This window comes from Acromyrmex echinatior, chromosome 15, assembly GCF_024713525.1.
Source record: "Acromyrmex echinatior isolate Ae372 chromosome 15, ASM2471352v2, whole genome shotgun sequence".
In the NCBI taxonomy this organism is placed as follows: domain Eukaryota; kingdom Metazoa; phylum Arthropoda; class Insecta; order Hymenoptera; family Formicidae; genus Acromyrmex; species Acromyrmex echinatior.
This window is the reverse complement of record NC_141866.1, coordinates 2,027,908-2,049,774: the sequence shown is the minus strand read 5'-3', so window position 1 is coordinate 2,049,774 and position 21,867 is coordinate 2,027,908. Positions and strand designations below refer to the sequence as shown.

Here is a 21,867-nt window from a genome sequence, read left to right as displayed (position 1 = left end):
CTTATTTATCACGCTAAGATTTTAAAAGCCTTCAATCGCGAGACGTCATAGTTTTAGAGTTATTGAAAGCCATTGGGGGATGCTTGCGCGAAATGCGTAAGCGGCTGATTTCGCATGTCCCGCACGCGGAGCTACTTGGATGACCTGTTCGGAATTTTCAAAATGGTCTGGCACCAGGTTGTTTGCATCTCGTTTGCACCTGGCGAGAAAGAAAGTTTTGGAAATTCTCGGCGGGCACCCGCCGCTTCGCGCTTCAGATCCAAAGTTTTTTCGATAACTCGAAAATTATGGGTGCCCAATGGTCGTTTCTCCACATCTGGCCAGCGGAAACGACGTGTAAAGCGAAACTTTTGTAGAATCGAAGATTCTGGACAGAAGTCGGCTGGTTATATATTTTCACAGAAGCTATTGGAAACGGCGAGGATACATGTAACGTACATAAGGAGCAAATAAATAAAAAAACTTTTTTCGTGGAGATTGCATAGTGATTTTTTTTGTAAAATTGTGATTAAAGTCTTTTTTATTTTTCTATAAAATAATTATTTATCAATTGTTATTAGAAAAGATCATATGTATGTGGACTCGTTTAAAAATGTCTACATCTGTGTCGCAGTTATTCTGAAGCTTTCTCATGATAATCAACTTTCAATCTGTTGAAGTTTATTTTGTTTCGCGTTTAATACGTGCAATTCATGGTTACATATACTGCAGGAAAGAAAGCTTATAGGGTTTGTAGCAATACGGATTGGTATATGTAATCACGATCCATTGAAAAATAGCCAAGCGGCAGAAGCATATGGCGCTTCGGAATCGAGGAACACAGCTTTCTTCCACCTTTCTTTTTGATTTCCTCGTCAGCTGGCGCAGAGTATAATAATATTTTTGGTTCGAAGGTCGTTACTTCTTAAGTCGTGTGCTCGAACATTTCTGATATTTGAAGAAATACGGTCGCCTTTCATTGCCTTTAAAGCACTCTCCGCGGGGTAAATACTATAAAATATTTAAGAAAATTAGAGAGAGAGAGAGAACGCGCGCGCATACATTATGTTCTGTATCGAAACACATATTCGCCATTTTGCTTAAAATTTTTTGAACTAAAAGATAAGCGTTTAGTTTAGAAAGATCTATTTGACCTTAAAATTGTTTAGTTTTTAATATTAAATTATTCCATATTTATGCAATGTCGTAAATTTTTGCTAAAGGAAACATTTAATTCGAGAAAAACTTTATAATGAAAAATGTTCTAAAAGGAAAGCATGTAGTTCTCTTCTTGCTCACATATATATATATGTAAGTGTAATACGATACTGTTCATCTCGTAGAAACGGATCTTTCATACTATATCTCTCGTAATTTCGCTCGAGTTCAACGAGATCACATACCTGCACGTCGTTATATAATTTGTCGTCTATGAAAAAAACATGAATCCATGGTAGTAAGTGCGGAACGATGCGCGTAATCACGGCAACATTGAGAAATGGTCGAGTAGTAGTAGCATCTGGCGGGCCGGACCGGGCCAGGAAGCGAGAGAGAAGCCTCCTCTGGTTTTCTTGTTGATTTCCTCGTCGTCCTGCGTGAACAAGAATAATGCTCTCGGCCTGGCACCGGACCCGGTACCAGATGCCGGCTCACGAAGATCGATACACGCCGTTGTTATTGCGTCCGGAAACGAGTATCGTTTATCTGCGAAGAAAGGGAGAGAGCGAGAGGAGGAAGTGGCAGTGGTTTCTATTCCGAATCTCGAGATTATCAAAGATCGAAAATTATAAAATTATCAATATAAAAAATAAATTCACGCTGCAATAAAAACATAAAAATCTACATTCGTTTAATTTTATCTAAGTATTTTTTGCTTAAAATAAATAAAAATTATGATATTTAGGCTATATTTGTTTTTGGTACTGTTTCATTTTATTTTTGTCGTTCATTATACAAAAGGAAGATAGAATGAAACTTACTCCGTGAGCGTTCAAAGCGAGCGCAGTTTCAGTGCTGAGACACGCCAGCAAAATTTTGCCGATTGCTTATTTATCTTATTAGACAAATATAAGCATAAACATAACAGGTATGGACTGCATATTCTCTGATCTTGTTAGCTTCTGTATTCCATTAAAAAGAATTGAATTGTATGTCGGCATTTTTCTTCAACTTGATATTTCAAAAAGGGATGGAACGATTAGATTCAAGTTATTTTACTCTTTCTAAACAGTGATAATTTCATAGAAATACATAGTCTATTCTTATTACATTTGTGGTTAGACTGGGTTTGCAATTGTAAAGCTTCTCGTTCTTCCTACTTCTTTCTATAAATGTTCTATATTCATATATAAAGCGTTAATTAATTGAATTAATTAGGTAATAATCGATATTTGCAGTCCTTTGTTCGTTATATTGTAGGTACTATCATGCATGCAGGATTAATTTTGTTTTGTGGAGTGTCTTAAATTATTTCTTTTATTTTAAATATGTGGATGAATATTTTTGCCAAGGTCTCGAAACTTAAACTTCCGACAGTCATAAATTGAGATATTTGTATTGTATATTTTGACAATAAGATCCTCCTCTTACGAAACGAGATAGGTCTCTAGAAATCATCTACTGGAATCTTCAGGATTTCGAAATATCCTGATATTCTGCCCGATGTTTCCGCGGAAGAGATTGGTTCAAAGACGGTACGCAGAAGCCAATGTGATTGTACGTGGATACGAAGAGGATTGCGGCAGGTCACGTCGCGCTTCACTTAAAACAAGTAAAGGCCGTGGCAAAACCGTAGGACGGAACCAGTGGGTAAACGGATAAACCTAAGCCGAAGGATCTCTGTCCTTCTCCATGATGCGTCTGGCCTATACGTGCTCAACGTTCGGGACATGTCTGCAACGAAAAATGGTCTCCGTGTTTCACAAAATATTCTCTATTAGAGTTGTGATACGAGTGCAAAAACTTTTAACATAGCGATTCGCTGCCTGTGAGTTATAAGAAAATTAATGGCTCGTTCGTGTCTGCTTCTTATTTTAAAAAATGTTTTTCGCTGCTTTAAATAACAGCAAAGATGTATTATTAGGTGTTGGAATTAATTCGTAGCGTTTTTAATGAAAGAATGTTATTTATTTCACATGAGCATTAAAAAATACATTAATGAAAGTACTTCCCATCACTTGTAAAACGCTACGAATTAATTCCAACACCTAATAATATATCACTTACTGATTTCTAATTAATAACATACAAATATTCGAGAAAAACAATACATATTATTTTAAAAAGTATAAAATATCTACATGCTCCGTACACAAATCTTTATTACATCTTTTAATTTGGAAATTTAAGGTTGATAAATTTCTTATATTATTACAATGTAACTTATACTTTCATAAAGGAATGGGTGAATTTATGTGTGCATGTAGATATATTCGTTATACATTTATCTACATTATACATTTAAATTACTACATTTATCTCTAAAAAATTATTATATACTTATATAATATATCTTATATAATATACTTATATAATATAATATATATTTCTTTCTAGAAAACTGTTACGTAATACTTATATTTACTTATATTTACTGTTGTATAATCTTCACATACGATAACCTCCCTCACTCCTACTAAAAGATACCATTTCAATGTCAGAATCGTTCTGATTATATAAATTTGTCGTTTAGTGAAGTTGCATTTGCAGTTCGTATGAAACTACTGCCACTGAATCTTCTCGGTTTATTATCCTGCTGCATCAGACATTTTTTTAACTCTTCTGCGAAATTGGAATATCGCGATTTTACAATTCATTTTGTGACAAGCTAGTACACCTGACGGCTGCGAATAGAAGATATACAGGTAAGTATATGTGCTAGTATTGTTAATCGAAATGCCATTTCCACAAATTCACAACTAAATTTAATGTCGCTGCGCGATTGTGAACATTCATAATTACGCTTTTTATGAGTTTGATATTATTTTCGGCTCGGTAGTTATTAGTGGCATGTCAACCACGAGCTACGTCGTATTTGCAGACAGGCAATTATGGATCGTTGGCTTGGTAAAACCGCAGTCGTTACCGGCGCTGGATCCGGCATGGGCGAAGCAATTACACGTGCTCTTCTACGAAACGGAGTGAATGTAGTTGCTCTGGAAGTCCTGAAAGAAAGATTAGCAAAACTTGATGCGGATTGTAAGCGAGAACGTTTCCCGGGCAAATTATATACTATATGCTGCGACATAACTCGTGAGGATGAGATCGATGCAGCATTCTTACAAATTGAGACGTTAGGTGGTGTGGATATCATGGTCAACAATGCTGGCATTGTTGAAATATCACGAATAATAGGTATGATTATGTAGAATATTACACAAAAAAATAAGAAATTTTTAAAGAATTATTTAAATAATTATTATTTATATGCTGATATCGGTAATGAATTTTTCTTTATGGCCTGTAGAAATATATGTTGTACATATTATCTCAGTATTGTGCAATCGAGTTACACGGTATTGTGTAATCCGATATTAATTTGAACTTATATATTTAAATTTTGGGTATTGGGTATTGAGTTTCATATTCATATTCATATTGAATTCAATCAAAAAGGTACATTGATATGCAGCTGCAAAGTATTCATAACTGTCAATACGTTTAATCTCAGAATACTTGAAAAATTCAAGAACCGACTAAATTATTTAAAAATCTACTTTGATTGCAAAATATTATTGAAGTCATTCAAAAATAGCCTATTCAGTAGCAGTAGGGATATGGAATGATGTTTTAAGCGAAAAATGTTATGTTGCTAAAAAAAAAGATCTTTACTTTTATTTGCTTTACTTTGCTACATCCTGCAGTTAATTGTCTCTTATATTGACAACATAATAAGATTTCAGCTTCCTCGATTATAGTTCATTAAAAATAATTCCATAAATTTACATTTGCAGATAGCAACAGGAAGACATTTGATAAGATATTAAATACTAATGTTCTCGCAGTTGCAGTATGTATGAATAAAGCAGTTTGTTCGATGCGCAAACGAAACAGTGAGGGACATATTTTCAATCTCAATAGGTATTGTTATTTATGATTGGTACATTAACAATGATTGAATAAATAAATATGCCTTTAGAACAAATAAGTTTAATAAAAAAATTTCCTTAGTTTTTCATAAACTATGAACGATTGCGAAAGATTTTTTAAAAAAGTTTATTGTAATGCTTATTTACTGTATAATATATGTTTAATATTGATGTTTTTTTATCCACAGTATTGTGAGCCATCTCAGAATGCCGAACGAATTGTTTGAATGTAATGTGTATTTCTCTAGTAAACATGCATCTCTTGCTCTGACTAACTCAGTGCGACATGAAGTAGGAAAAATTAAAGCACCTATTCGAGTTACCGTAAGATGATATTTTTATAATGTTATGTATAAATTATAACTTTTAATTAAATAAAAAACGCATTATAATATTACTTTATTGATATATTGATAGCAAATCGTTCTACAAGAGATAACAATAAGCCACAAACAAAATACTCGTATATATTGTATTATAAAATGTATTGTAAAATGTAGTGTTTATCAGCATATTATAGCAGATATATTATCATGATGTTTATAATATTATTTTTATACAAAGTATTACGAACTTTATGCTTCTGTTTATTATGTAGGTAATTATTACTTCCTTGTTTGGTTTTTTTAGGGTATTAGTCCTGGTACTGTAAAAACAAATATAGTTGCGCATGAGGATAGTTTGAAAAACTTTTTTGAGACAGCACAGTATATTTTACCGGAGGACATAGCGGATGCGCTTATTTATGCTCTTGGAACACGACCGAGTGTTCAGGTTCAAAATATCATTAACGTATTTTCTTTCTAATAAATAATAAATATAGAAAAATTATTTTACACGTTAATTAATTGCAGATTACGGAACTTACGATTCAACCTACCGGAGAATTAATGTGAGGAATATCTTCAGTAAGAGACCTATCTATTAATGCATTAACAACTTTACAACTTTATGCTTACGATAAAGTAAGAAAGTTAGAGGCTGGTAAAGACTAAGTTTCATATCGCTTTGCATTTTATATAAGTACCAAATTTTTTATATTTAAGTTGTTTTCTTCTTATAATACTGTCTACATTTCAATAATAATTTTGCTAATCTAATCTTTTTCAATGTATTTGCATTTTTAGTTAAACAGAGATAAAAATAAATGATGCAGTAAAATCTAAAATAAGGATTTTGTGTAAAGATTTATATGTGTATTTGTTTTATGAGAAATATATGAAAAATGACATTGTAAGGATATTTATCGTTTATTTTACAGTGCATACTCGAAATTTATGATCAATATACTATCAGGAAACGAAATACTGACTATCAGATATCGCTGTTGTTTATCTCCTACGACCTTGTACTTGTACATGTCATTCTAAAAAGATTTGTGATAAATTTAGCTTATCGCGAAGCAACGTTATCGGCAATGTGTTCGCATGTAATCGTTGCATTCAAATTTCGACGAAGTGGCTGCTACACACACCCAGCAGTTACATCCTGCTTGTCATATGACAAATACAGCGTCATTTGGCATTTATACGTGAACGATTGAAATGCGCGTTTCCTATACACAAATGTGCGTCTCCCATATCTACATTGTGCATCCGTATGCGTGCTTCTAAACATGAATTTCCGACAATAACGGCTTATACCGTACCGAGCTCGACTGTCAACTATGGAGGCATTCGAGTGCGAGCGATAGTTAAGGTGTCAAACAAGTTCCGTCGTGTTTCGCGCAGTTCGAAGGAATCGCGTAGCGTTATCAGGAAAATCGATTTTCGCGACATGCATCGGGTGTCGGGTCCTGTCAAAATCTAAGTGTATGCTTCGTATTCTAGCTCTGCGATTAGATCTCTTCTCACAGCGTTATAGTCAGATACTATATGTTATTCATTTTGAAAATTGACATATAATATAATTCAATCAATATTTGTTTTTAATAGAGCTTACAATAAAATGTGTATCATAATGATTATTATAAATAATCGAACCTATATAAGATATTCTGACATTTGCAAACTAAAATACTTTAAGAAAGTTTTTGAAAAAAATAAGTTAAAATATTTGTAATTTTTCTGAGTAATAGTTTTTAATAAAAATTTAAAAGTAGTTAATTACAGATTACGATTAAACAGCTAAATCGTGCAATCACTAACATCTATGCGTGATTCACAGACAGGTTTAATCGTAATTTGTACAGAGTGTCCTATAGAAAATTACTGAAATTAATATACATACTAACAACTATGATTTTTAAACGTAGGAAATAGAAAAAAATATAAAATATTTTGTAAATAGAGGACATTTGGCAGTTTTATTTACATATAAAGTAAACACACGATTTTTGAAATATTTGTATTATTCAATTACATGTTTATAAAAATATGAAATATTGTCCATATTAATGATATATATTTCGGAAATTTAAAAAATTATTTAACATTTCTTTTGACAAAAGGACGTTAAATAAAAAAATAAATTTTTTAAATTTTCGACTATCTTTATTTCATACGTGAATAAAACTACCAATGTCTTCTATTAAAAAATATTTTATTTTTTCTATTCCCTATATGTACATTTAAAAATGACAATTGATTAGTTTCAGTAACTTCCCATGAAACGTTTTATAATTAGTCAGTTTTAAATCTTTATGCTTCAAAAACTGTTGCTCGGAATAAAAATGACAAATACTTTTTTAACTTTGTTTTAGAGTCATTTTACTGGTAGTATTTTGATTCAGCCTGCATATGTACATATAACTGTACTTAATATTGTTATACAATTATTGTATCCCTTCTAAACACTAATCAAAAAATAAATTGCAAGCAGTTTTAAGAGTTATGACAGTCGTATTACTTTACTTGCTATAATTAATAACGCGAAGACATGCAAAGAATCCGATTACTTTTATTTCTCATTTTGAGGTGCTCTTAGCTGTTACATTAAGGAAAGGCGGGGGTGTATAAGAAGCAAGATGTAAAACGGTAGAGTGATGATCGATAAAGATGTACTTGGTTCATGGGGCTGTCTGTATGTATGGACGGGGGCCGGCATTTAGGAATTTATATTAAAATATGTAAATCTATCGGCACGGGCATATTTGAAAACAGATAAATTATGCCGGCCGTGTATTGCGTTCCCGCGGTAAAATATCGACACTGCGGCGTGGCGGTGCGGGAAGGGATTGAGGCTAACAGGCGGAAGCGGAGTTCCTCGCATAACGGCACGTTCTGTCGACCAGTAGAAATGCGATTTATGACGATCATTGTGTAACGATCATAAATTATCTCTTTATTTACGCGGGATGGCTAGCATTCGCGCTACCATTGTTTTTCCGGGCCTTTAGCGTCTTCCTCAAATAATAACACCTGATGCTTCCAAATTCTGTCGCTTCGTTCAGTTCGTTTACATTTTGCAATGATGAGTTTATCTCGCAAGTTTAACACTGTCAGGTACTTGTCTGCGCAGTGCAAATGAGAAATTAAGTATTTTACATTATGCCAAGCTGTTCTAATCGATACAGAGATTTAAAACAAGCTTATAAATTGGAATTAATAGCAATTTGGCCTGCGAACGTTCATATATTGTATATTGGCTGCTATATTTCCTTCAAAATTGAAACTAATTTCGCAAATGCCTGAATTTACCAGAGCCACCAAATGTTGAGGAACAAACATCCCGATTTAACTTCCTTAAATGCGTTCGTAACTGTTTCTGACAGAGAACAACTCACCTTTCTCTTCCCTACTGACTCGTACGCTAACAGTTGTTTGACCGTATTTCTCTAGTTCTCGTATTTGAATTAGTCTCAGAGTATATCTTTGGTAAATCTAAACAATTGATGAGTACATTTAACGCTTTGAGGATGTTGAGAACTACATTCTTTGAAAATTGCTTGTTTTGCTGACTTTAAATCCAAAAAATGACTACCGTGTGATTATCGAATCTTTTTTTTTTTATTACATGTCATTATTATAAGTTTTAGAAATTGAAAATAAATGAAATAGATTGAAATATAAATGCAGTGGAAAATTATAGTTTTATACATTTATAGTTTTATATAATGTTTTTATACTTAGGTTCTTTGTTAAGAAAGAGGAGTACAGAAAAATTTAAATAATTTGATTATTAATATATTCTGGCAAAAAAACTTCAATCTTTGTGTATGCAAATAAAAGGAATACACTTTCTCTGAAATTGGGGTGCAACGTGACGTGCCGCGATTAAGAATTAGAAAAACGATTTCGACGCGTCAAAAGTTTCGCAGCGTTTCGACTTATGTCATTAAAGCGAATATGCGAAGCGGAGAACGAATATGGCAGCTGAATACAGCAACGACGAGGAGTCAGCCGGGTCGCTAAGGGTTCGCGAGAGGGACTCGGGGGTGGTTGGATAGGTTCGTTAGCGGAACACTGGCAGTGCAAACATGCCCGCTTAAACCGGCTGCGTACGTGCGCCGGTGCGGTGTCAGATTTGAAGTGGTTCGCGGTGACGGCGTGCACGTGACGCGTTGGAACGAAACGCGAACTGCGCGCTTTCGCTTACGACGCTGAGGGAGCACGACTGTTCGGTATTGGCCATAGTACCGCACGTTGGGCTGAATATCGAGCGAGCCTGTCTATTGACTTATTAAAAGCCGACTGAAATTGGAGCGAAGGCGGAAAATTCGATTTTCGGGATTTCGGCCGATTTCCGCGTTCATCGGAGTGGTGCGGTGACCTCAATTATTCTGCCACGAATGAAAGCTATTTTCCCGGAACAACTATACTGTGCGGTTTCTCTCAAGCGTACCCGAACATATTCCTGATAGACTTAGGCAATGATAAAATTTTTGCAAAGATATCATTGCTACAAGATTTGATTATTTGCGAGAAAGAAATAAACATATGCATATGTATAATGTTCTTTTTTTTAATAGCGAAAAATCGGATATATATTATTCAAAATATTTTAGATTATTAAAGAATATTTATAATACATTTTAACGAGTCTAATTAATTTTTGATTATCACGAGATTTAGGGAATGTTTTTATAAATCTTTTTAATAAAGTAAGATATTCAGTAAAATATATTATAAAATTTGGATATTTTCTTAATTATTCTGTAATTTTTGAAAAGCTTGATTTTTAGAAACACATGACACTATGGAGCCACATTGATAACATATCTGATTACATAAGAAAGATTAAATTAAGGATGTTGCGCCTATGTCTCCTCTTAATTGTCTTTTCATTAAGAATGTTTTTTTCTGCACGAGTTAATATATATAATATGGCATATACATGTAGCAGTTAGAATGTCGCAGCTGCAGTAGCTGGAGCGCGTATTCTTGTTCGGCGACCCGTTTAGTATACCCGTTTAGTACGACCTAAACCATGCACGTTATCTCACACTCTGACATCCCTTAGAATCTACGCTTTTTCCTTAACATTGCCGTTGCTACTATTGTCGCATTTCTTGTTTAATTCGTAGTTGCGAATCTGCGAAGCGGAGAAGTTGTAGAATAGTTTCTTCTCTTTCTTTCCTGAATGGATTTATTAATCATGTCTGCGCGATATGCGTCCAATTCGATGCAATTCACGCGCGATGCTGAAGCGTAAATTGTGAAGCGATTGATATAATATATGAAATAATAACGAAATTGACGAAAAGAATAAAGTCCGCGAGAGAGGATTACAATTCGCGCGGTGGGACCTTGATTTTCCATTCTGTATTACAAGGGGCGTATCTTGCAGAATGAATATTACGCACTGTGGTCTTGTCGAGGTGAGCACGGGAATCTTTCGCCTCCGTTATAAATCCACTCGTTCCATCCGTCTGCATCTCGGTGACATTCATGAGGGAAAAAGATGCGCATAATGTTATCAACGCATTCCCGACATGGCCGTGCATAGTTTAATCCACTGCGACGCTGATCCCCGCGGTACAGGATGAATTCCGTCTCCTCATCGTAGCGGTTGCGAGTAATATTGGACGAGGCTAAAACGAGAACTCTGAAGGATCATTTGAATAATGTAGATAAGTTTACTTCACTTGGAAAATACAGAAACAAGAAAGATGGCGATTCTCCCAGAGAAAACATGCGCGCGCCATGGTTTTAGTCCGTTAAGAAAATACTGTCTATCGCGGAAACGCAATCTGGCGAAATATTAAATCGAGAGGATTTGCTTCGCGAAATGCGTTGTTTTAAATTAAAACAGCAAATATATAACGAACATTTGTACAGTTAAAAATACGTCTTTCTGTTTCTACTGGCTTTGAAAAACAATGTACAAGTTTACATAAGATTATAGTTTATATAATGCTGTTTAAAGAGACCAAAAATAAATATGCAGTGAAGATAAAGCCCGAATGTACAATGCGAGTTATAGAGCGGAAAAAGATCATAAATAATGATGATGCGTTACACCAATTATTTTGCATTTATGTAACTCCGAGTGGAGCTTCGCTGCTTAAGCGGATGGTCGCGCTTTTGAAGTCAATGAATAAACCGGCAACGTTAAACATTAGAGAGCGTCAAATCTATTGAGCGCGATGCATTTGCAATGTGTATTGTGGAAATTGGTATTATCCATTTCATTCGGAAATAACATGGGCGGAGAAGAGAAATTCTATTATTGGTTAGCAAGCACCAGAGGTTTATGTACTCCGCTTTATGCGATAACGAAGATTATACGAATTAATTTGACTTTGCAAACGAATACACGACTGAAATTATTCACCCACGCGGATGCGTATGATTTAAATCTGACGATAATCCCTAAGGATCATCCGAGAATTTTCTATCGTGTAACAAACGGTCGTGGTTTTCGAAATTGCGAAAATACTAACAATCGCAAATGTGATCTGTTTGATTAATAATAATTTCAAATTGAAGAAGGGACAGTTTGCCCATCAGGATATCGGATGGTTACATGAGTTGAAGTATTTATACTAACACTATAAATAAATGGAAATTGATAACTGTTATAATATTTGTGCAGCATTGAAAAATTTCCTTTTTGTCTCCTTTTTTTATTTTTCTTTAATTCTTTTTATGTTATGTTGCTTTAATTATTCCGATTTGTAGCGTATAATTTTATAGATATATTTTCACTTAAATCATTGTAGATTGGTTCAAGTGAAAATTTAATAGTTGTGCTTCTTTTTTCTGCCAATATCTAAATAGCGTTTATACGAATTGATGTATATGATTTAAAATAAAAAAAGTTTATAAATCTAAGCAAAAAAGGAATGAGAAAGGAATGAAAATTTATAAAAATATTAATTTTTTTTTCTTTTATAGATATTTGTTGTTTTATCTGTGGAAAAAATGATAAATTTCTCAATATGCATGTAGTGGAAAAATACTATATAATATAAGGTAACAATGTGGCCTAGTTAAACAATTTTTACTATGTTTAACACACATTAAAAATTGTTAATCAGATTCAAAATAACAATTCAAATAACAAATAGTAATTTTAAAATTTAAAAATATACAATATATTATACAATATAATAAGTTATAAAAATATTTGCCATCTTCTGAGCAGTAATTTTTAAGATAAAGGTTTACAACTGACTAATTACATATTACGGTTAAATGATTGCCTGTCCATAAGTCATGCATCGATAGTTAGTAATCGTAGATAACTATCATGGACGGGCAGCCATTTACAGTAGATGTAATTAACCAATTGTAAACCTATATCTAAAAAATTATTGCTCGGAAAATGGCAAATACTTTTTTAACCTATATTTTTATTTTATTATTTTTGTAACTTATTTCTTCAATTTCTTGCTATTTTGATTCGCGAATTTTAAAACAATCTTTTATAACATCTTTATAATTTAAAATTACTATTTGTCTCTTCTAATTTTAGAATATATATATATATATATATGATATAAATAAATCCTTATTTTTTAATGAAGAATCAACATTCCAAGGAAACTTTAATTATGTCTTATATTATTATATTAATTGAACTATTATGTTATTACTGTTGAATCATAATAATTATTTGCATATTTAAAAACGAGAGATAATTATTAAACCATTCTATATGCGTATAAGGAAAACCACATAACGATCAATTTACTCGTAGAACTTATATCACTGTATATGTAGGAAATAGCGCTGAAATTTCCGCAATTGAATGGGGATAAAGCGAACGCTCATAATTCCACGTATGATACTTCCCCGTTAGAACTCCATCAATGTGTATGGACGAAGAGAGTTATTATGACCAGACTATCGTTATTGCCGCAAACGACTCATCGTGTGGCTCCCGCTTACTTCATATTCAACCGTTCGCATAGGTGGATGACAAGAAGATGACACTGTTAACGACATCGCACGAACGTCTTTTCCATAGGGTGTGCTTAACTCCGGCACTCTCTGTTGTCGGAATCGTTGTTACGACGAGACGTATCCGTACGTAATGACGCCGGTCGTGATTTAAACGATATATCAAGCCGCCAGTTCCGCGGCGCATGTGTCGAGGCATTATCGTCGTCATTACGGCTATTATCGCGGAACGATAGCATCCGTCCCGCTCCTTCCCACGTTTTCACGTGCTCACTCGCCATCAGGCTTCGACTCAGTCGCGAAAATCAAGTTATACCGAGCGCTTTATTAGCGAATCTCAACATAAATGGTGTCTGGACAGATCCATCTGTTTCTACTCAATACAATCCATGGGGAACGATCTCGCAATTTTTTTATTAATTTTACGTATCCTTTCATTGCTACATAGTTTGTCTAATCATTGAAATTATCACAAAAATATTTTTCTGACATGTAGAATCGAAGAAATACTTCATTTTAATAATTAGAGGTTGTTGGTGTATTTAATAGGCGAGTGTTGCTCCATTGCGCAGCAAGATACATCTTAACTTGATACTCGTATTTTTATATATTATAAGTGATTATATATAGTTAAAAATAGCAAACCTTATTGCTTAAGAAAAATTGTCTTGATGATCAAAATGCTGATGCACTAAACTCTCTTGCCACATTTATAAAGATATTAAATTTTTTTTCTTGTTCTTTTGGATTTTTTATCACTATCTTTCTTGGTTGGATTGCAAAACCTTGAAAAGAATGTCATATTACGTAAAAAAAATTATAAAATATTTGAAATATCTTTCTATACAGATCATTATTTATTTTGTTCTTTAATTTAAAAATTTAGCTGTTACATTATTATGATATAACTTATTACTTTTATAAGAAATTAATGAACATGTATGTGTGTGCATATATAGGTATATTTGCTAGAATACAATCGCATATAGAGAACTATTATTATACATGCATACTAAACTTGAAAATATATAATATATTATAAAATATATAATTATATTATATATAATTACCCAGATATCTATTTGTCTGTGTAATTATACGTAATTTTTAAGCCTAGCAGCCAAGGTTGGCAAAATTTCACTTTTTTTTGTCAAAGTTTATGTAATAAAAACTATTTTTCGGAAAAAAACGAATCAATAAAACTGATTTTTTATTAAAAATAAAATAAATTTTGTTATGGATTCGTCAATTTTTTGTATTTTAATTTGATAATCTAGTATCACTATTCTAGTTTAGCGTCAATTGAGAGTGTATGAGATTTAAGCTTTATTCAAAATAAAAAAAATGCATAATAGATAATCGACGCAATAAATCGAAAAATCGACGTAACAAAATAAATTAGTTATAATTGACACAAAATATTGCATAATAAACACGAATCATATTTAAATTGAAACAATTTTTAGTTTTGTTGTTATTATGTTTTTCTCATAAAATTAGAAATTAAGATAAAATTTAATAACATTTGTGTCATCTCCAAAATTTTTGTTTCAGAAATGTATTTTACATATTAATGAATTGGAAAGAAAACTTTATTATAAGATGTTTTATTAATATTGTTTTTATTAATATCACGATTTGTTTTGTTTTTCTTTCAACTATCGTGATCTGTATAATTTATTACAATAATTAAAACAAAAATTTTTTATTTCACACATATATATATTAGGTGTTGGAATTAATTCGTAGCGTTTTACAAGTGATGGGAAGTACTTTCATTAATGTATTTTTTAATGCTCATGTGAAATAAATAACATTCTTTCATTAAAAAACGCTACGAATTAATTCCAACACCTAATATATTAATTATTTTTATAGTTTTTGCTCGTTTATACTCTATTGGATAAATTCCAAGACCGTGAAATTAGGAATTTGTTATGGTTTTCCTATTGGAATTTTTCAGACAACCTTACCTAATAGCCTCTACTTCTAACGAAGGATGAGTCAGTTCTTCAGAATTGCTATAATTACCTTTTTATCTTTTTAATGTTTTTCCATTTATAATTCATAAATGACTCAGTAATGTGACCGGTTTCACTTTTTGCGCCAATCATTTTTTAAACATTTCTGTGGATTTATATTGAATACTGCGATTTTACAGCTCATTTTGTGGCAAACTAGTGCAAATGACAGTTGCGAATAGATACGCAAGTAAGTATATGTTTTAATTGAAATATCATTTTCATAAATTTATGGTTAAATTTAATATCGCTGCAATGTGAATGCTTATGCATGATCATGCTTTTATAAGCTTAATATTATTTTCGGCTTGGTAGTTATTTTTGGAACGCCAACTGCGAGCTGTGTGTTGTACTTACAGACAGACAATTATAGATCGTTGGCTTGGTAAAACCGCAATCGTTACCGATGTTGGACTTGGGTCCGGAATGGTTCGACTTGGGTGAAACATACTCTTTACACATGCTCTTCTGTAAAACGGAATGAATGTGGTTGCTCTGAAAGTCTTGAAAAAAAGATTAGCAAAACTTTTAATTCATTAATAGTCAACGAATAGCCTGCACTATCCTTATTAAGCTATCTATTAACTTTACTATAGTATTTATAAATAGCGAATAGGGCACATATGATCCGGTTATCTTATCTTTAGTTTTCGATATATATAAGATCTGTTTCAAATATTTATAGGCTCTCAAGTATTATCGTTGAATTTCATGATATTTTTTGTACTCCCCCTTTCTCTCATCCTAAAGTAGTTAAAATTTTCGCGTTTTCTATTTGTAGTATTAAAAATTCTTTGAACTTCTTGTATATAAAACCAATATTTCTTATTTGTCATATGACTTCTCGTCTAAATTCAAGCACTTTTTTTTGACAAGTTTGCAATCAAAATATTTTTTTGTTCTATTGCAACTAATGCATCTTCATATCCATTATTCTTTCCTCTTATTTCTTTTTTCTCAGTTTTTTTTAGACACTTCCTTCTTCTGATCTTCTTCGTTCTGCAACGTTCTCGTTTCCAACGTTCGTATTTTTCGCTGTTGTTGCAATTTTGTTGTTTAAAACTTCCCGTTTTTTTTATAAGCTTTGTTTACTTTCCTGTAGTGAACAAAGCAAAAAAATATTATAATTTCTAATAATACTTATAAAGAATTATTACACACACGCATACACACCACACACACACACACACACACACACACACACACACTCACACACATGTTTGTGTTGTGTTTGTGTGTATAATATGTCCGCTTTTTTAGAAATATGAAATTATTTATTTGTACGAAAGTTGTATACTATCAAGTTGTATACTATTAAGAGAGATATTCAAGATATTAAGTGGGCAAAGTTATTACTCCATTCTGTATATATCTGTGTAATCATATATAATCGTTGAGTTTAGTAGCCCCACTCCTAGCGAAAGAATGATTTAGGTCATGCTGGAATTGCTCTGATTATGATTTTAGCGTTTAGTATTTTCGCACTAGCAGTCGTATGAAATTACCAACGCGGACGTGACCGATTTAACCTGCTGCGTCAGATAATTTTTTTATCACTCATATCTATACCGGAATATCCGTTTTTATTAGAATTTATTTTGTGATAAATTAGTATAGCTGAGTACTGCGTAGAAGACAGGCAAGTAAGTATGTACTGTGTTAATATTGTTAATCGAAAGTATTGTCACTTCCCAAATTCATAATTGAGTTTAATATCATCGCGATTGTGAATACTAATGCTTTACTTTTTAAAGGTTTGATATTATTTTTGGCTTGGCAACTATTAGTGACATGTCAACCGCCAACTATGTTCAACGCAGCACAAAAATTTTTCAGAGATGTCTGAGAAATATTTTATCTGTTAGTTTAAAATATCGCATAATTATTACAAAATTCTGTGATAGCTCTGACAATGAGACAATTCTGAAATAATAAAATGTTATTCTTGCACTTAAAATCTTATGGATAGATTGTTAAAAAATTATAAAAAATCTAAAATATTTCTAAAATATATCAGAAATATTGCTAAAAGTTTATTAAAATAATTTTGAAATCCCAGGAATATCGGAATGATACTTAAATAAATTTTTACACTAAACTGAACGAAACTGTATTTTCGAAATATATTTTATTTATTTTATCTTGGACTGTCTCGGAGACTCGCTTTAAAAAAATTTATCTCACTCGAACGCTGATGAAACATCTCATCATGCTGCGTTTTTTATTCTAGGTTACACGATTTTTTATTTACGAAAAAAAAACCCGTCCATTTAACGACAGTGCAAAGTACTAATCTTCAAATTTATACGTGTTTCAGAAACATTTCTATTGCAATATTTCATATAACATATTGCAGAATTTTTTCAGAATTGTTGCACACGAAATATGAAAGATTGAAATATTTTAAACTTTTCTGAAAACTCTCTTTTTGCAATAATTGATGTTACATGGGATCGTACTTGCAGACAGGCAATTATGGATCGTTGGCTTGGTAAAACCGCAGTCGTTACTGGCGCTGGATCCGGCATCGGTGAAGCAATTACACATGCTCTTCTGCAAAACGGAATAAACGTGGTTGCTCTGGAAGTCCAGAAAGGAAGATTAGCAAAACTCGATGCGGAATGTAAGCGGGAAGGTTTCCCAGGCAAGTTATATACCATATGCTGTGATATAACTCACGAGGATGAAATCGATGCAGCATTCTTGCATATCGAGACATTAGGTGGTGTGGATATTATGGTCAACAATGCTGGCATTGTTGCATCATCACGAGTAATAGGTATGATGATTGATATCATGTATTACACATATATTTTGTTAACATAAAGAATCATTTAAATAAATATTTAAATAAACATGTTCTTATCAGTAATGAGTATTTTATGGCTTACTACAGAAATATAATGTATGTTATACATTTTATCATAATATTACGCAGTATATTATGATAAATTATATTATATTAATATAGTATATTATATAGTATATAATATAGTATATTATATTAATTTGAAACTGATGAATATAGATATGTTTATAAAAATAACGTTTAAGAAAATAACAAATATGGTAATTTGTTTAAAGAATAGATATATGTGCATCTACATATAGTATTCATCTGTCTACGCGTTTAATCAAAATGCTTGAAAAATTCAAAAACCGAATAAATGTCTAAATATAGTTTAGATCATCAAGTGCTATTATATAAGTTCACTCAAAACAGCGGCTTTTTAAGCCAAAGATATTAATTATTGCGCCAGAACAAAAATAGATTGTTACTTTTATTTAACACTGCATGTGTTTCTCGAAGCAGCGAATTGGGACTTTCACTGACAGCATTATAAAAGCCTTTGATCTCCTTTATTATGTTGGTTTATTAAAAAAAATTCCATAAATTACATTTGCAGAGAGTGATAGGAAGACATTTGAAAGACTGTTAAATATTAATGTCCTCGCAGTCGCCGTGTGTACGAACAAAGCAGTGCATTTGATGCTCAAACGAAACGTTGAAGGACATATTTTCAATATCAACAGGTACCGATTCTTACGTTAACAATGATTGAATAAATCGCCATAAATTTTTAGAATAAATAAGTTTGTGAAAAATAAACATTTTTTAAATTTTCCATAAATCATACGACAAAAATTGCGAAAAATCTTTTTAGAAAGTTAATAAGTAATATTATATATTACTATTATATTATAAATAATTTTTACTTAATGTGCAACTTATGTTTAATATTAATATGTTTAATGTATAGTGTTTTGAGCCATTATTTACTACTGGATGGTATGCCTGACTATAATTTATATCCCGCTACTAAGCATGCATCTCTTGCTCTGACTAATACAGTACGAGGAGAAATGGCGAAAATTAAGGCTCCTATTCGAATTACCGTAAGATGCAATTATGTTTTGAGCTTTTTTTCTTTTTATTTTTTTTTATTATGTAAATGATAATTTTTAATTGATAACAAACGCATTAATGTACTACACTGTACGATAAAATTTAAAAAATTAAATTTTTTTCCTAGGGTATGAATACTCATTTTGATATTTTTGCTCGCTGAACACGAATCCGTTATTCAAATTTAGCTATCAAGACAGAATTTTGAGAAAAAGTGTCATTAGAGGGGGAAAAAACAGCAAAGCTGAGGGTTATACAAATTTTTTTCTGAATTTTGTTATGCCATTCATTGTCAACTTTTAACTTTAAAATACATTTTGTTTCGTTTCGAAATGATGGTATGTTTTAAAAATATAGTAATTTGAAAATAGCTCTTTTTCGTGTAATGTGGAAAAGGCATTTTATTCACTGCAATATATAGAAAGTAAGTGCTCTTTTTTTTGTTTATAGTATAATCGAATCATATTAAATAAAAAAAAAACGATATGAAATATAAGCAATATGAAAAATAACTATTTAATGCATTTTAAAGTTAAAAATTGATACTTTTATATAACATTAATGAAATTTAAAAAAAAATTTGCTGCAATTGCAATGTTATGAAAATCATCAATCATTGTTTTTGGCCTTATCGACTATTTTTCTCAGATTTGATTCATATGTGTATACATATATGTGTGCGTGTGTGTGTGTGTGTGTGTGTGTGTGTGTGTGTGTGTGTGTGTGTGTGTGTGTGTGTGTGTATGTGTGTGTGTGTATATATATTAATACTATATCCAAATTTGGTTAACGGATTCATATTCAGTAATCAAAATATGTAGAAGAGACTATTTGTACATAAAAAAATAGTAATGAGCAGTATTATTATATATTTATAATATTGATATATTGACGACGAAGTTTTGCGTAAGAGAATAAAAACTGCAGACGAAACGTATTTCTAATAATAGACACTTTGTAACAATAAAATACTAAAAATATTCATATATGTGACTGGACATAAACAGTAATCATTGTTTCTGTATATCAGCATAATGCAGATGTTATTATGAAATTTATAATATTATTTTTGTATATAAACGTTGCTAGACATTTTTCTTTTTAATGCAGATAATTTTTTGGACTCTTACTGATCTAATTTTTTCAGGGCATTAGTCCTGGTATTGTAAGCACGAACCTAGCTATGGATGCAATAAATGACTTCATGCAGAAAGTACCAAGTCTTCAACCGAAAGACATAGCGGATGCACTCATTTATGCTCTGGGAACACGACCAGAAGTTCAGGTTCAAATGATCGTTAACATACTTTCTTCTTAATAAATATAGGACAATTATTTTACGCATTATTTATTTGCAGATTACACAGATTACCATCCAGCATGTCGGGGAGTTACCATAAAGATTATTTTTAGTAAGAAGTCTATCAATGCATCAACAATTTTTCAAGAAATAAATTTATGCTGATAATAAAGTGAGCTATTTAGGGTTTGCAGTGATTAAGCTTTCATGTTGCTTTATATTTTTTAAATAAATATAAAATTTTGTATATCCAAGTATTATTTTCTTTGTATCTTAATACTAATCTACGTTTCACTTAATAGATTTGCTAATCTAATTTTATTCAATGTATATATATATATATATATCTCCATCTATCTATCTATTTGTAGCTAAATAGGTATAAAAGTAAATAATCTAATCTAAGATCTGAAATATGAATTTTGTATAATTATATCTGTATTATCTATAATATTAATTCATCGAACGGACAATTTATTCTTGTGAATTAAATCTGACAAAAAACAATGAAAGCGATTTTATGTTTTGTATCGCATACTTGGAAATCGTTAATCACGTTTGAAGAATATTTTTCACGTATGAGAATTATTTATGCGTACCCACAGCATCGTTATTTCTTGGATCCTTGTTTTTTCTCTTTTATCAAAGACCGTGTTCCCTTATGCAAAGGACGTCTTCGTGAGTTACCTAGCTCAGAGAAAAGATTCCAGGGTCCCCGGAGGTAGAATGAGGTTGACGTATTGAAAAGGGGCGATGCTCTTTCTCGCAGACCAAAGGAACGAACGCTCGATCTCTGTCGACTTAACGAGACAACGAGCACCGCGTTGTCTTTCGCGAACGATATAAACGCATTCTTCGATTCTGTCTTTAACTTGGCTTTTCCTGACATTTGCCAGGAACTCTTTCCTCGGGCGAAGCACGCAGATGATTAATTTGCTTCTTTCGAATTTCCATGAACTTTACAAAGTGTATATTCTTTTATTTGATATTTCTATATTGTTTCTATTAGTTTAGGAAAATGATAAAACATATAATATTGATGCATTTATAACAACTTATTGCTACTTAACTTGTTTACAATAAACAGCTTCGTCTATTCTATAAATTTGTATTTTCAACTCCTCAATTTTCTAGATAATACTGTTTACAATACAATCTAAAATTGACTTTCATATCACGATATATAAAATTATTAATAAAAGAAAATATTAAACAATAAAAAAAAACATATATGCTACTTTTTAAAATAAAATAATTATTTATTATTATACGCAATGAGAAATAAATA

The 21,867-nt window shown here is 31.7% G+C and overlaps 2 protein-coding genes and 1 long non-coding RNA gene across 7 annotated transcripts; 2 read left to right on the top strand and 1 right to left on the bottom strand.

The window, feature by feature from the left end:
* Positions 1-3,699: 3,699 nt before the first annotated feature.
* Positions 3,700-6,306, top strand: LOC105151159 (farnesol dehydrogenase). 2 transcript variants are annotated; one of them, XM_011064708.2, is made up of 6 exons: positions 3,700-3,842; positions 4,019-4,332; positions 4,932-5,058; positions 5,255-5,390; positions 5,697-5,840; positions 5,921-6,306. In XM_011064708.2, exons 2-6 carry the CDS (start codon positions 4,029-4,031, stop codon positions 5,960-5,962), a joined length of 753 nt encoding a protein of 250 aa, XP_011063010.1. In that variant the 5' UTR covers positions 3,700-3,842; positions 4,019-4,028; the 3' UTR covers positions 5,963-6,306. The 2 variants fall into 2 exon arrangements, with proteins under 2 accessions (XP_011063010.1, XP_087269942.1); XM_087413816.1 differs by having other exon boundaries at positions 3,702-3,842; positions 3,977-4,332.
* LOC105151157 (farnesol dehydrogenase) lies at positions 3,752-20,828 on the top strand. 4 transcript variants are annotated; one of them, XM_011064706.2, is made up of 7 exons: positions 16,870-17,015; positions 17,127-17,232; positions 17,838-18,151; positions 18,780-18,906; positions 19,134-19,269; positions 20,427-20,564; positions 20,638-20,828. In XM_011064706.2, exons 3-7 carry the CDS (start codon positions 17,848-17,850, stop codon positions 20,677-20,679), a joined length of 747 nt encoding a protein of 248 aa, XP_011063008.1. In that variant the 5' UTR covers positions 16,870-17,015; positions 17,127-17,232; positions 17,838-17,847; the 3' UTR covers positions 20,680-20,828. The 4 variants fall into 4 exon arrangements, with proteins under 4 accessions (XP_087269943.1, XP_087269944.1, XP_011063007.1 ...); XM_087413817.1 differs by lacking the exons at positions 16,870-17,015; positions 17,127-17,232 and adding an exon at positions 3,752-3,842; XM_087413818.1 differs by lacking the exon at positions 17,127-17,232 and having other exon boundaries at positions 16,862-17,019.
* On the bottom strand, positions 6,406-16,690 carry LOC105151156 (uncharacterized). Its single transcript, XR_846802.2, has 3 exons — positions 15,730-16,690; positions 10,810-11,037; positions 6,406-10,538 (listed from the first exon to the last, which is right to left on the bottom strand). It is a non-coding gene; the product is annotated as an uncharacterized LOC105151156 (long non-coding RNA).
* Positions 20,829-21,867: the final 1,039 nt, after the last annotated feature.

What these genes read in the sequence shown, in the direction of transcription:
- LOC105151157 (XM_087413817.1), top strand. Translation starts at nt 17,848, where the DNA reads ATGGATCGTTGGCTTGGTAAAACCGCAGTCGTTACTGGCGCTGGATCC. An exon ending in TGCATCATCACGAGTAATAG is followed by an intron (nt 18,152 to 18,779) that starts GTATGATGATTG and finishes TTACATTTGCAG; the next exon opens with AGAGTGATAGGAAGACATTT. An exon ending in CATATTTTCAATATCAACAG is followed by an intron (nt 18,907 to 19,133) that starts GTACCGATTCTT and finishes TTTAATGTATAG; the next exon opens with TGTTTTGAGCCATTATTTAC.
- LOC105151159 (XM_011064708.2), top strand. Translation starts at nt 4,029, where the DNA reads ATGGATCGTTGGCTTGGTAAAACCGCAGTCGTTACCGGCGCTGGATCC. An exon ending in TGAAATATCACGAATAATAG is followed by an intron (nt 4,333 to 4,931) that starts GTATGATTATGT and finishes TTACATTTGCAG; the next exon opens with ATAGCAACAGGAAGACATTT. An exon ending in GAACACGACCGAGTGTTCAG is followed by an intron (nt 5,841 to 5,920) that starts GTTCAAAATATC and finishes AATTAATTGCAG; the next exon opens with ATTACGGAACTTACGATTCA.